At 50.0% G+C, this 14,851-nt stretch overlaps 4 protein-coding genes across 4 annotated transcripts; 2 read left to right on the forward strand and 2 right to left on the reverse strand.

Annotated features, from left to right (window-relative positions):
* Positions 1 to 255: 255 nt before the first annotated feature.
* On the reverse strand, positions 256 to 1,617 carry N7533_007510 (uncharacterized protein; the record flags this gene model as incomplete). Its single annotated transcript, XM_057104160.1, has 1 exon — positions 256 to 1,617. One exon carries the CDS (start codon positions 1,615 to 1,617, stop codon positions 256 to 258), a length of 1,362 nt encoding a protein of 453 aa, XP_056959117.1.
* Positions 1,618 to 1,972: 355 nt separating this feature from the next.
* N7533_007511 (uncharacterized protein) lies at positions 1,973 to 3,736 on the reverse strand (the record flags this gene model as incomplete). Its single annotated transcript, XM_057104161.1, has 1 exon — positions 1,973 to 3,736. One exon carries the CDS (start codon positions 3,734 to 3,736, stop codon positions 1,973 to 1,975), a length of 1,764 nt encoding a protein of 587 aa, XP_056959118.1.
* A 1,046-nt stretch (positions 3,737 to 4,782) lies between these two features.
* Positions 4,783 to 12,361, forward strand: N7533_007512 (1-phosphatidylinositol-3-phosphate 5-kinase FAB1; the record flags this gene model as incomplete). The annotated part of the gene is made up of 3 exons (XM_057104162.1): positions 4,783 to 5,175; positions 5,279 to 12,180; positions 12,241 to 12,361. 3 exons carry the CDS (start codon positions 4,783 to 4,785, stop codon positions 12,359 to 12,361), a joined length of 7,416 nt encoding a protein of 2,471 aa, XP_056959119.1.
* Positions 12,362 to 13,593: 1,232 nt separating this feature from the next.
* N7533_007513 (NAD(P)/FAD-dependent oxidoreductase) lies at positions 13,594 to 14,763 on the forward strand (the record flags this gene model as incomplete). Its single annotated transcript, XM_057104163.1, has 3 exons — positions 13,594 to 14,018; positions 14,107 to 14,585; positions 14,654 to 14,763. 3 exons carry the CDS (start codon positions 13,594 to 13,596, stop codon positions 14,761 to 14,763), a joined length of 1,014 nt encoding a protein of 337 aa, XP_056959120.1.
* Positions 14,764 to 14,851: the final 88 nt, after the last annotated feature.

Raw genomic sequence — 14,851 nt, forward strand, 5'->3', positions numbered from 1 at the left:
ATAATATACAAGAGTCCGGAACCGGTAGGTCATGGTACTATAACAGAGAAAGCAAAGTGAGAATAACCAATATTCCACCAGAACAATAAGTAAATAATCGATGAATATAATTTTGTACCATGCGGTGTTCATAATTCCCACAATCGACGCCAGCGCCGCACCGCTAAATTAGCTCGCAAGCCATCTCCGATGAAGCAACGGGAGCGAAGCTTCGGTTTCCGCCCCATATTGATCTACTGATCACACGAAATCGTATCAACGATGAATAGGTCGTCGAACTACCCCGTTCGCATCGAGGAGGATTCTCGCTCCTCCGCGTCGTCGTCGCTCACTTAGGATATTCTGGTCTGCCTCGGCCCAGCGCTTGAAAGGTGTGTCTGGATCGTCGGACCAGGCTGGCACGGGAATTCGTGAACGCCGGAGTGCGAAGAACCAGTTTTCCTCGTCGCTTTCCTCCGCTTCGGAGGCTACGGTGTCGACATGCCCGTTTGTATATGCCGATGGGGTTGAAGTGTATGTTTCATCACCTAGTTCGACGCTGGCTGTTTCGTGACGGGGATCGTCATCGGCTTCTTCGTCGTCATTATCGTCGTCGGATTTCTGCTCTTCGTGGTCTTCTTGCCCTTCCTCCTCGTGGTCATCCATTTCTTCCTCATCCTCATCTTCGTCACCAGGTGGTATTTCCCTAGCGTTTTCCATGATGACATCGTTTGTCTCTTGCGTGTTGGCGATACACGAACCTAGTGATTGGGGCTGTTCGGTATCTGGTTCGTGTTTCACGCACGTGTGGTCCACCGCGTTCTCGTAGCTGCTTAACGGAAGGGTCTGCGTGTCCACCCATTCAGATGGTTCTGCAGAATGCTCCAACTTGATTTCAACAGACGGCTCACGCGAGGGTTGTTCCATAAATCTAGCACCGATATCCATAGAGGGAAGCCTACTTGGCGAAGTGTCGTTGAAAGAATGCGCATGGAAGTTTGAGAACTGGTTGACTAGACTTGCGGTGAAAGATTGCCCCGGATTTTCGTTCTGGGTAGCCGGTGGTTCTGAGGGAGACTGGTGGTCGCTGGTCATCTGAGAAGCTATCTCAACTGGGGATGCAGCGAGCTCGATGGCAGAGAACGTCAAGCAGCGCTTCTTGTGGACAGGATGGGTGTGGTGCAATGAAAAGTATTCCTCGTAACCTAATGGCTCAGTCTCCTGGGATGGGTGTTTTTCAAGGTAAAGTGGGAATTGGGTGAGGTGCATGATGATAAAATCATCCCAGAGAAAAGACCGTTGAAACTGGCCCCCGGCCCTGGTGGCTCGTAATTTCGAGCAAAGCCCCGCAAAATGAGCGAAATCTCCTGTGTAGTGTGGGTGATATTGGGTGCGGAAATTTTCGTAGATTTCGTGCGCTTCGCGAAATTGCTTCGGATTGTTGATATAACCCAGACGGCGAACAATCAGCTCAGCACTGTCGGCCAAGAGTGAAGCTTTACTGGAATCCGTGGGTCCAGTTAATGGTTCTTTGGGTGCTTTGGATGGAGAGGAGTCGTCGTTCACTGCTGGCTTGAACCGCGCGAGGGGGGATATCTGTGAGCCCACGGATGGGCCGAGAGAAGAAAGACCTGCCATGGAATCTTGAGTGGGCTGGATCGGCTGCGATGCCTCTGGGTGATGAGAGGCTATACTTTGATTGGAAGATGACACGGGGGTAGATTTAGACTCGGACTGGGGAATATTCTGATGACGCTGGGCCGGTTCTGATGAATCAAGCACAACTTCTGATTGTGATTGTGTTTGGATTTGGGCGCCCTCATGAGCCAACTGGCTTTCATTGTTTGATTGTGGTTGGCTCCTTTGGACCTGGACAGACCCCTTAGAAGAACTAGAGGAATGAGGTTCTTCGTTTGAAGACTGTGTTTGTTCGTGGCTCCCATGAGCAGGGTAGGTATTAAGAACCCGAGATTGCGAGGAACTTTTGTTCTGCTTATTGGAAGACGATACTTCGTCTGTGACGTTGGGGTTGCCAGGTTCTTTTGTTGCCTGAACAGGAGGCAGCCGGCTGTTGTTTACAGCGGGGGGTTTCGAAAACCTGCACGCGCCCGGCGTTTGCTGATGGGAGTGAATGACCTGAGCTTGTAGGGTCATGCTCCTGCTGTGTATCTTGCGAAGGTTCTGGAAAGCTTCCGCCTAATGCTGTAAGGAGCGAAGTGTCCATCATTGAATCGTCACTCTCGTCGCCTGAATCATGGGCATCGAGGTGTTCGACAGAAGCTTCTGGGCCATTTACAACAGCTGGAGGCGACCTTGCCTCTTCTGAAGTAGAATGTTGGGCCGGGTTTGACGCTTCTGACACCTTACCAGATACCCTCGGCGGGCCCATTTCGTTCTCATCGCCAATCTCACCGCGAGCATCCTGGGTCGAAGAAAGGCCAGCCACCTTACCGCTATCATCTTTCCCAATTTGAGTAGAAGCGCCGGATCCTGATCTCTCACGAGAGGCTTGAGAGGCATCGATTTCGAGAGCCTGTGGCTTGCCAGTACGTTTGGCTGTATTGGAACACTGGTTGAATTCGACTTGATTCGATTCGATTTCTACTTCGCCCAAAGGCGGCTGTCGCCTCCCAAGGTCTGGGCTTCTTCCCTTTAAAGGACTGCTGTCTGCAGGTAGGCGTCGAAGTGCCCGCCCGCTCGGGGATGGGGTCACAGACCAGTCACTCTCTCCAACCTCCGATTCGGTTGACGAGGAAGAGTCGTCGCGAGGAGTCACCGGCCGCGCTGGGCTTGAGTTGTCCTCTCCAGCTGACTGGTGTCTTCGCTCGACAATGCTATTCCACCGCTCTAGAAGCGAAGGTGGTACATGTCCTGGCGGAGAAGCTTTGCCAATTTCAGATGGAATCCAGCGTATTTTGCTGTGGCTCTCAAGTAGTTCCTTTTGGTCATTTGGAATACTGATCTCATGTCGCGGAATATCGCCCTGCCACTTCCATGGATTGACCCGGCTTGGTTTGGCGACAGAGGAGAGACTAATAGGAGTATTGAGATGCTCATCTCTCTGATTAATAGCCTCTGTAGCGTTGACCGTTGAGAGCCCAGCACGGGATAGTTCAGTAAAATCGTCATGGGCAGTATGTGTCTTCTGCCTTTTCGGAGATGGATGGTCTGCGATCGACTGTTCGACCGCGTTTTCGTCGAGATCGGACACTGGCACATTACTGGGACTTCCACGCCGACGCTTCCGTGGGGAAGATCTATTGGGTGTGTGATTCTCAATTTCAATAGCGGCATTACTTTCCGATACAAGTTTTGCGGGGTTGTGGGGTTTCTCCGAAGATATATCCTCACGTTGTTTCCTTGTGGGGGAAGTTTTCAATTCTTCAGAGTTCAGGTTTGGAGGGCTGATACGAGTGATATCACGGATAGTCTCATTTCCAGTCTGTGACTCAATTGAAGCTCGGCGGGTGCTCTCCAAGGTCGTATGATCGAATATTCCCTGCGTTATCTCCCCAGCCGTGGTCAATCCTTTCCCAAAATCTGGTGGTTGATTTGGCGATGATAGTCCAGTGACTGAAGTAGCTGAAAAAGGGTTCAGATGACGGAGTAGTGAGGCCCCGGTTTCCAAGAGGGATCTGGCTTTATGGTTGCCTTCCAAATTGCCATGCTGGCTGACAGGTACTTGGGAAAAAAACTGCGATCCATTATCATTCACCGGGCTGCCCTGGGGAATTCTTGCTTCGATTTCAGACCGCATGGGCTTGGCTGATGGAGTATCAACTGCAGCAAGTTGACGTGTTTTGCGAGAGTCTCGGACCCTTTGGAGAACTTTATCCAATAATTTTTTGATTGTGTTATTCTTTTTCAGCTTCTTCTTGGGTGTAAAGCTGTGTTCTTTTCCCTGCCAGTCAATGCGATAGCGGTTGACACATAAGCAAACGTCAGGGGAGGGATCTGAGTATGTGACGACTAGCGTGAAGTCTAGAAGCTCGATGCAGCGTTTTTTGGGGGATTTGGAGGCTGAAGAGATAGGGTTGGATCCTATCAAGGATTCATTCGATATGGTTCCCTGGATTTGGTTATTCGCATCTATCAACACGGTGCCGTCGCCGGCAGGTCCTATGCCCCACTAGTAGTTCACAACCCGTCAGCATGCTAAAGGTAGAGGAGGGCTAAGGAGTGGGTTACCTCTGAAATGAGAGCCAGACATGAAGACTGATTGACGCGAAAGCTTAGACAAGCCCCGTTGTCCTCCACCTCAATCCCACTGTCCGAGGTCTGGTCAATATAGAAACCCAGACAGCGCTCGACGAAGGTTGCGATCCAAGGGAGTATGAGGTCGTTGGAAGCCATCATGCGCTCCAAAATCTGTATTCAACCAGATGGAGCGCAGCCCAGGTCATATCTGACCAGAAAGGATCAGGAGCAGGAGCAGGACATTCGCAAGAAATGCGTGATGCCAAACCGGGGAAATGGACTGATCGCAAAATCCACCGATAACCGATAAGAAGACGCGACGCGCCAGCCTCAGTAGGGTACTCACCGCCAAACGTCATGGGGCTGCGGGAAGCTGTGCGAGTGCGGAGAACGTGGGAAGCTTCACTTCATTACCACACTTCGCTATTTGACTCACCTCTGTCTCGGAGACCCCGCACTGGCTAGACCTGGATGACATACTCCCAGGGCAAGGCTATACTCTCGAGTCTGATTTCTAAATCACCGCCTATACCCCCACCCGCCTTACTCTTCGCCTTTTCGGAATCATGATCTACGAACTTTGGGGCTGACCGCAATAGCGCACCCATGGAGCATAAATCGCCTCGATCGCCAAGCCCCTCCGCGTCGTCTGGGCTTCTTAGACTCGGCCGACGCGGGTCCAAAGCCTCACTGGCGACTACACGGACCGAACGAGAAAATAAAGATGCAGCTTTAGACCAGATCCACAACGCTGCGTGTCAGTCCGACTCACTGACACATTTCAACGACTTCACCAGTCCTCCGACCCCGGTATCAGCACAAGATGACAAAGGCCTGTCAGAGGAACTACAGGGAGGATTGAGTGGGCTCTATACTCGGTTCAGAACATCTGTTGGTGGTATGAGAGATATCGTTAGTGGTGGGACAAGGCCGACGGACAAAAATGCGGTAGAGAGCCCCCCTAGTGAAAAGCCCGGCCCCAGAACGCTCGATGACAAAGTCGGTTTCGGATCTCGCAGCTCACCATGCAGATCACGCATCGTCGCATCCTGCCTCGTCTCAAGGCTCTAGACTTCATTCCCCGGTTATAACTAATTTCCAGCATGGCCAAGAGTCTACCCCACCCACCAATAATGGCAAGAACTCCAAGATATCTTCCAAGAGCGCCAGCATATCTTCTAAGGCATCTATTCCCCCGTCGCCGGGTATCAAAGGCAATGTTGCGCCTTTGACCAAGTCCGGCAACGGCTCCACTGCAGTTGATCCCACCATCATACAGCTCCATGCAAATGCTGTAGGATCGGACCGCCGCTCTCGAAGTAGCTCTGTTAATGTTCCTTCGCATGGTCTTAAAAATGCCGAGTCAGCAAGCGTTGGAAGTAGAGACGGCCCCGTCGATCTGTCCTTGAGCCAATCTTCTTCAGTGCTAAGCCAAATTCACCCACACTCACCCGTTTTATCGACAAAGACACACGAGAGCATCCATGAAGACCACGATTCGGTAAAAGCTGGTGGACCGGCCATGCCAGCAAGTCAAGTCTCGGGAGTCCATGCCAGGAAGTCATCTGCATCTGCTGATCCCCCGAGGCTTCCAGAGAGCATGTCTCAGTCTGTTTTATCACGAAGTTCAAAACAATCTGACCCTCTCAAAGAAACGGCTTTTCAAGCTCAAGAAGTCAGATCAAATTCTCGAATGTCTTTCAATCAAGACGAACCAGAAATCGTCGCACCCACGCTCGCAAATGCCCACTCTAAACTCACTCCTCAAGATGGTGAATCATTTCGTACAGACCCTTCCGCTGAGAATGTCGGCCATATACATCGCGAGGAAACAGGGAAGAAATTGCCATCGGAAGCTCCTGGCTTAACTATGCCCAGCGACAAAGCCAAGCCAACCGCAGTCAACACCAAGAATAGACTCCCTGGGTATGTGATGTCTCGAGCTTCCACAGCAGAGTCGGCAACCACGGTTTCTTCCTTGCCTCCTATTAATACGGCCGTACCACGAGTACTAGTCCCGCTAGATAGCCGGGCCGCAGCACCTGGCTCCGATGGTGTCATATCGCAGCTACGAAGCAGATTAATGAGCAGAGACTTTTGGATGCGCGATGAAAACGCGAAGGACTGTTTTCATTGCGGTGAACCTTTTACAACATTTCGCAGGAAACATCATTGCCGTACTTGCGGCCAGATTTTCGACTCAAAGTGCACACTTTTGATCCCCGGTACTCAATTTGGACAGCCTGGATCCATTCGAGTTTGCAAGCCTTGTGAACGAATGATAAATGCCCACGAAGATGATTCTTCTGATTTTTCAGATAGCGAGCAGAGCCCCGTTCTTATGAACCCCCGGATCTCTGAGCTCAGCTGGGGCAGTGCCCGTCCCTCTATCGACGACGACGATACTGCGTCTGTCATATCACAATCGATCGACCACGTGCTCAGAACCCCAACTATGGCTATTCCAGCCACACGACGTGCAGGCGAGGGACATAATCGCCGATCGGCAGTGCTTGAAATTAACCCCGAACGTTCTTTGGCACGGCCGACATCTTCCAGGTCCCTTAGATCCTCCTTGGGAACTAGGCCCCATTCGATCAGTCATAAGCGCCACCACTCTCGCCAACAATACATTCGGAGCTTCAAGCCTTACCATGACGATCGAGCGCCATTCCAGCGTCGCCACATTGATGATCTGAGCACGGAGTCTCGCCTTCCCGCTTTCCATAAAGACAATATCATCGATCCCGACCTTGCTCAATACCTCTCGGATGACGCATCAAGTGGTGACGAACAGCCCAGTCTTTTGTCCGCTGTAACAGATGCCAACCTGTCTAAAAGTGGTGGTGATAGCGAAAAGGCCACCTTTGGTGGACTTCTTGCAGCTATGAAAAAGGGCCGGTCGGCCTTTGGAGAGCGCGGTATCCCGAGCATCGCCCAACCCACTCGTGATGCAGATGATGCCAGTATTAGCAGCTCTAGAGCGGTGAATTTGCCTCGTTCCTCACGCCGTCGAAACTTAAGCGTTGCTAGCAGCGTCCACCAACGCCAGTCTCCCCGAGCCTCCAAAGACAGCATGTTTCCACAGGATACATTTGCCCCGCCTGTTCCATTCCCTGTCAAGTTAAGAGAAGCTGGTTTCAAAATGACCAGAAGCTCATCGATGAGGGGAGTCGGGGCCCCACCAGTGGAACTGAACAAGGCTAGCTTGGAGCACGTTCGTAAGCTCCTGCGCCAGCTTCTGATTGCGGCCTCCGTCCCGAATGAGGAGAGTTGGGAGAATGCTCTGGTACCAATTTTACTCAAGACAGCTGATGAGGTGGACCCAGATGTGCAGCGTGGAGATGATATGGATATTCGCCATTACATCAAATTGAAAAAGATACCAGGCGGGAGGCCGGGAGACACTTCTTATGTTTCAGGGCTAGTTTTCACGAAGAACCTAGCTCTGAAAAGCATGCCCCGAAGTATCCCATGTCCAAACATACTGATTCTCACATTCCCACTGGAGTATGCTCGCCAGCAGCAACATTTCATGAGCCTTGAGCCTGTCATTCGACAGGAACGTGAATTCTTGGAAAACCTTGTCAGTCGGATTGCAGCACTGAGGCCAAACTTACTACTCGTTCAGAACAACGTCTCTGGCCTAGCTCTCGTTCTTCTTGAGAAACATCGCATCGCGACCGCCTACAACGTGAAACCTTCCGTCCTCGAAGCTGTGTCAAGATGTACTCAAACTAGAATTGTGACTTCCATGGACAAACTCTTGACCACCGAACTGCGTAGTGACTGCAGCAGTTTTGATGTCAAAACATACGTTCACTCGGGCAGGAAGAAAACATACATGTACATTTCCGGCTGTCCGAAAGAACTAGGGTGCACAATTGTTCTCCGGGGTGCCGATGAGAATGTTTTAGCCCAAGTCAAACAAATTACCGAGTTCATGGTTTATGTTGTCTATAATCTGCGCCTTGAGACATGTCTGATGCGAGATGAATTTGCAAAGATACCAGCCTCACCGACGGAGAACGTCAATGTCGCACCTCATACGGAGCAGAAAGCCAAACCCGATATTGAAGGCAACAACGAAAGTGACCCGGCTTTGGCAGGACTGGAGTCTTCACAAACAACCGACAAATCGCGCGAAGAACCAGAGAATCAGAAATTGGCCGCTACTGAGACGATCGAAGTCCCCGACAATGTTCCAATGCCAACGTACTATGACGATCTCGTCCAGGATTACGAAACGAAGATTCTGTCTACTTCTCCTTTCGTCAAATTCGAACCGCCGTACTTGCTGATGCGTACCAGAGAAATGGAACGAAGATTGGCATATCTGAAAGGTCTTCGAGACAACAATGAGTCCACAGGGGATAATGCAGATGAGAAAGCAAAGCCACAGAAATTCATACTTATTACACCTGAAATGGTCCATGAATCACCGCGTGATGCACCGACGAAGGTCAAGGAAGTGTTGCGTGCAGCGCATGACGCAGAATACGACAGAGTCTTCTACCATTACCAAACTCAGAAACGACAGTGGGAAGCCTATGTGGCGGGCAATTCGACCATGTTTGACCCGTATTCTCATCAAAACATTGTCGTGCTCTACAGCCTTGTTTGCACGGCAACATCGGTCCCATGTGTCGGGCCAGATGTATTCGCTCTGGAGTTCTACAATGAACATGGAGATGACGCCATGTATGAAGAAGATTGCACACTTGGACGTTTTGTGCAGGCGCTCTGTGGATCAGCGAACCATGTTTGTGGTGTGAATGGCTGTGAGAAGCTCATGTTCGAGCATCATCGCCAATACGTTCATGGTGACGCCCAACTGAGTGTAATGCTGCAGCCCCATGCCTCCAAACTCCGAGGACTACAAGACACAGTCCTGATGTGGAGTGTTTGCAAAATCTGCGGACATGAGACTCAAACTACCTTGATGTCGGAAAGTACTTTCAAATATTCTTTCGGTAAATACCTGGAGCTCTCGTTCTGGGGAAGAAATTTGCACGCACGCGCCGGTGTTTGTCCGCACGATCTCCAGAGAGACCACCTCCGCTACTTTGGCTTCAAAGATGTTGCTGTGCGCATTCAGTACGATAAAATTCATCTCCTCGAGATCATTGTTCCACGGCCTCGAGTCACCTGGAAAGTGGACAATGATTTGAAGCTGCGAAATGAGGTTTATACACGTATGGAGCAACGACTGAGCAAGTACATGACTTCAGTTGTCGCGCGTCTGAAGGGAATTAATGTCGAGAGCGTCGTTCCCGAGTTGTTAGATGCCAGCAAAAAAGAGATAGATGACTTGATCAAAAAGGCCCACGAAGATCACGCTGTCTTGGTACGACAATTGCAAGACAAATACAACAGTTCACGCTACTGGGAGGTCATCCCTTTGAATGAGGTATTCCGTGCGGTTCAGGAAAAGGTTGTTGAATGGGACACCATCTTCGCAGACTTTGAACGAAATTTCTTCCCATCGGAGAAAGATATCAAACGAATGGCGACTTTACAACTCAAGAAGATCTTCCTCGATAAGGATGCAACAGAGGTCACGGATGACCCCTTGCACACGCCGACTGATGTGGAGGACGACAGTACCACGGAGAACGAAAAACCAAGATTCACGCGCCGTATGACTCTTTCTCCTGAAAAGGCTCAAGATGTTTTGGTTTCTGTGGTTGAGGAGCATGCTGGGAAAAAACACAGAGATATTTCCCAGGCAGTAGATACACCTCCATTGCTCACCCCAAGCGAGGGAACGATGTCGACCATTGATGCTGAGGTCAGTAAACAAGCTTCCCCGCAAGACGAACCTGCTTCACAAGAGGAAGTCCGCCATCTCGACCTAGCTGTTCCAAGTGGTCACTCTGAAAGGTCGCCATCGGGCGCGGCTTCTTCTCCAAATCTGCATCTGTCTAGCCCCGATGCACCGGCAGAGTCCATCGAAGCCAAACCCAGAAACGATTGTACCGAGTTGTCCGGTCCAGAGGCAATTGATTGCTCCGCTCCGGCAGATGATGCGAGGAAGGACGAAACCTCGCCTGATCTACCCGCCACGCCGCCTAATAAACCTTCAGCTATCCCAAGACTCACTGAAGGCGCTTTCCGACGATCTAGTAAAGCTCGCTCCCCTCCTTTACTTCGCACTCAATCACAGCCAGCCCACCTTGTTCGAGACAGATCCTTTGGAGGGAAGACAAGTCCATTGAATTTGAATGATGCTAGCAACTCACGAGGCGAGCCTGCCAAAGCATCTGACAAGAAGTTGACAGATCGTTTGGGGTTGTCCGCGCTCAAGAATACTCGTTTCGCCTCGGGGCACTCTCTCATTCCACGCTCAACACCGAAACGTGGCAGTACCCATGTATCAACCCTTGCCAAGCATTTTGAGCAACTAAGCCGTGAATTCGAGATGGAACGACAGCGCGAGAGGCGACAGAGGGCTAGTGGTGCTCAATCTCGCGCTTTCCCGCTAGCATCTTCGAAGCCCATCGTGGAGGTTTATCGGAACGTCCGAGAGGCCGTGGAAGAGCGTGAACCCCCGGTTGACGGAGAAGAGTCCATGTCATCAGCGCCGAGACACTCGATGGATGACTCTAGCCGGAGAAGCGATGAATTTATGGATCAGGCAGACCAACAGCCGTCGGCAGAGCCCTTGTCAGAGTCCCCGACCGAGTCCTTTGGACCAGGAAGAATTGTTCGATCCGATTCTCAGCCCATGTCAGAAGGTGAGCCTGAGGACAATGCTAGCGATGAGGATCAAGGCACGACAGAAGGGCTCCACCCTGTTGATTCTCATGACGAGGTCAAGCTTCCCGATGACGATTCCATCGAATACAAGGATCTTGCAAAGCATGAACGCACAACACTCCTCAAAATGTTAACAAATTTCTGGTCTGAGCGATCTGCCAGCGGATGGACAGCTCTTGAGTATCCTCTCACGGTCATGGACCACGTTTTTGCAGACTGTGACATTATCGTACGAGAGGATGAGCCCAGCTCCTTGATTTCTTTTGCATTGGATTCATCCGACTATAAAGAGAAGCTTCTGAGTATCCAGCAGCGTTATGACGAAAAGGAAGAATATCAAGAGGAGCCCGATAGCGGGCCAGAAGCCCTAGAAGAATCTCGAGTTGAACATGCCCTCTTGCGAGCAACTGGCACCCACCTCAAATACCAGTTTCAAGAAGGCCAGGCCAAGATGCTTTGCAAAGTGTTCTATGCCGAACAATTCGATGCCCTGCGCAAAAAATGCGGTGTTGCTGATCGAATTGTGGAATCGCTTTCTCGGTGCGCCAAGTGGGATTCGAAGGGTGGCAAGACTAAATCACTGTTCCTCAAGACTTTGGACGATCGATTCATCCTCAAGTCTCTGTCTCCAATTGAGACCCAGGCCTTCCTGAAATTCGCCCCTGCCTACTTCCAAATCATGTCTGAGGCGTTGTTCCATGAGCTGCCGTCTGCGATTGCCAAGATGTTCGGTTTCTACCAGGTCATCATCAAGAACCCATCTACAGGAACAGAATTCAATTGGTTCCTGTTATTAATGGAGAACTTGTTCTACGACCGCGTACCTAATCGGATTTTCGATCTGAAAGGGTCGATGCGCAATCGCAAGGTACAAAGTACTGGTGAGCGCGACGAGGTCTTGCTCGACGAGAACATGGTCGATTTCATTTACGAGACTCCATTATTTGCACGAGAGCATTCGAAGAAGCTGCTTGGTCAAAGCGTATGGAACGACACACTTTTTCTTGGTCGACAAGACGTCATGGACTATTCGCTCATGATCGCGATTGACGACAAGCGCAGCGAGCTGGTGGTGGGGATTATTGACTGTATCCGTACCTACACCTGGGATAAGAAACTCGAGTCTTGGATTAAAGATCGCGGCTTTGCTGGTAGCAGTCGCAATCGCCCTACCGTTACGAGTCCCAAGGAGTACAAGGGTCGATTCCGAGAGGCGATGGCCAGATACGTACTTCAAGCTCCAAGGTATGTTCCCTATTCTCTACTTCCCTTCTTCGGTCTCGGGATGAGTACTAATTGAAGCAGTTGCTGGCACCAATTTCAACCTAGTGCAATGTACCGACATCCCCATGGCGATCACCAACAAAGTCATCTCACGGAGTTTGAAGCCTTCGATGGCAGTGGGGAAGCTGGCCCCCTTCTATGATTATCATGACCCACAATATGCATTTTTCTTTGCGATAATGAGTAACGAGACAATGACCAAGATCTGATGTTGTTGCAACTGCCCGAGGGCGTTGGCGGGATTGCTGCACGTACTAGTAGTATAAACCGCAACCCTCCCTGCTAGCCACTACTTTTTTCCCCTATGTAATTTGAACAAATATGACCCCATAAATGATTGACTTGATATTTTCTATGGATTTTGTTAATTATCATTCCGTACAACGGTCCAAGCGTATACAATCATTTTTACTATTTGTAACGAACCAAGGCTGTTACTATTGTGGATGGCATCCACTAGATATGTATCTTCACAGATGGTCCTAACAGATGGCAAATACAATAAACATGCAGGGCTAGGTGACCGGGTCAGTCGTCTAGATGGGAAACTAGTCCGGAAACGCATGACTGGTTCAACAAAAATACGACGTTTCCAACCCCAAATTCTTTTTCCGCCATGGTAGTGGTTCAAATCACGCAAGCTTCAGTCCCTTCCCAAAACGTTACCAAGGGTTGCCTACGACCTTATTATCTTCATCTTTGTTTTACCTGTGACCCTCATGTCATAAGCCCTGGTACCTCTTGTCAAGAAGGGATGGTGTTCAAGATGCAAGTACGGTAACCACGCGACAGACCAGGAAGCACCGGTGGTTCTCTCTGATCACGAGTGCGTGCAATTACCAGTTTTAATACTAAAATACTCAATGCTATCTTTGCTATTGTCACTTGGAGTTAAGGCTCTGAAGGGGAAAGAGAAATGTGAATATGTATACAATAATTCAAGATATCAATGCAAATCACTTAGCAGCTAAATGAAAATGCAAAACTCGCACAACCTTCACCCCCTTATCAGCTAAGTTTAGTTTTGTTTGGTATGTTTTTAATTTCTTTCAGCATCAACAACAATAGCCTGGGGCTAAACACCTTTGCGTGTGTTTACCAGTTCACGAAAGTCTTCAAGTTCTTAACAACTTTCGGTGATATGTCAATATAGACAATCAAGAGGAAACTATCTCCCATAGTAGGACTTTCCGCAAGCCCAACAGCAGTTCAGATTAATGCCGATGCCGGCCATCAGATGTCTTCCAGGCGCCAGTTCACTTCCTCAGTGACCAAACTTATCCCTCCCCCTTCTTCTTCTTCTTCTTCTTCTTCTTCCGCTTGTCTTTGTATCAACCATTCCTGTTTCCGTGAATTCTCGCGGATCAAACCCTCATGTCGCCCGTTATTAGTGTCCTTCAAGACATTTATGACGTACTCATCATCGGCGGAGGTCCTGCTGGCCTCTCAGCTGCAACATCACTCGCAAGAGCTTGTCGACGCGTCGCAGTTTTCGACTCACACGAATACCGCAATATTTCAAGTGAGGAGATTCACAATGTTGTCGGTCACGACGGACAAGACCCTGAGAGATTCAGAGCCCTGGCAAGACGGGAGCTCAGTTTATTCGAAACCGTCACGTTCTTCGAAACAACCATCGTCCACGCGTGGACTGTTCATACCGGACACGCCCAACACGATTTCATGGTTCATGATGATGACGGAATTCCCTACAGAGGGAAGAAGTTGATCCTTGCTAGCGGGTCAGTGGATATTCTCCCCGATATCCCCGGCTTTGAGGATCTCTGGGGAGATACCATGTACGTCTTTCTACCCTTTTACCTACTCATTCTTTATTTCTTTCATCCTTTCTTCTGAGCTTTCATCTGACATTTTATCCATGCATAGCATTCACGGACTCTTCAGCAACGGCTTTGAAAAGCGAGATAAGCCAGCAGGTATCCTGGGCCTGTCCTCTCTCGACGACATTGTGCCCACGCTCATGGCCTACGTCGTCTCGCACAATAAGCTGACAATCTACACCAACGGCGAAGATCCTGCCGAGTACCGATTCCAGTGTAACCTCAACATGGCCCTGTCGCGCGGCTGCAGAATCGATTCTCGCAAAATCCACCATTTTGAGCGCAAGGATGACTCTATTGTGATCCAGTTCCGTCACGGTGTCAGCTATCTGGGGTTTCTGTTGTACACGCCTCCTACGCGGAATCGGGCGCAGAATCTCATCTCGGAGCTCGGGATTGAGACTATGCCAAAGGACGGATATGTGATGACCACTCGTGCGCATGGAGAGACGAATGTTCGAGGCTGCTTTGTGGCTGGGGATACTTCGACGATGCACAAGACAATTGCTGTTGCTTTGAGCTCTGGTATGTGGACGAAGGGGAAGGGTCTTTTCTTTTTGTGAGAAGGGAAAGCTAACATCTTTATTTACTAGGCATGATTGCTGGTGTTGGAGCAGCGAGACAACTGGCCATTGACGAAGGAGTTGCGGCAAAGAAGTCGGGCTCCGCGCTGGGGATTTTTGCAGATGAAGACGACGACTGATACTGATCTGCTTTTCGTCAGAGTTGAGAGGAAATGAAGAGATTGCCGGCATATTTCACCATATTTCGGGAACAAACTGATACGTCCA

Source organism: Penicillium manginii, assembly GCF_028828005.1.
Source record: "Penicillium manginii strain IBT 31320 chromosome Unknown utg000005l:1.0-5665137.0:1.0-5668048.0, whole genome shotgun sequence".
Lineage (NCBI taxonomy): Eukaryota > Fungi > Ascomycota > Eurotiomycetes > Eurotiales > Aspergillaceae > Penicillium > Penicillium manginii.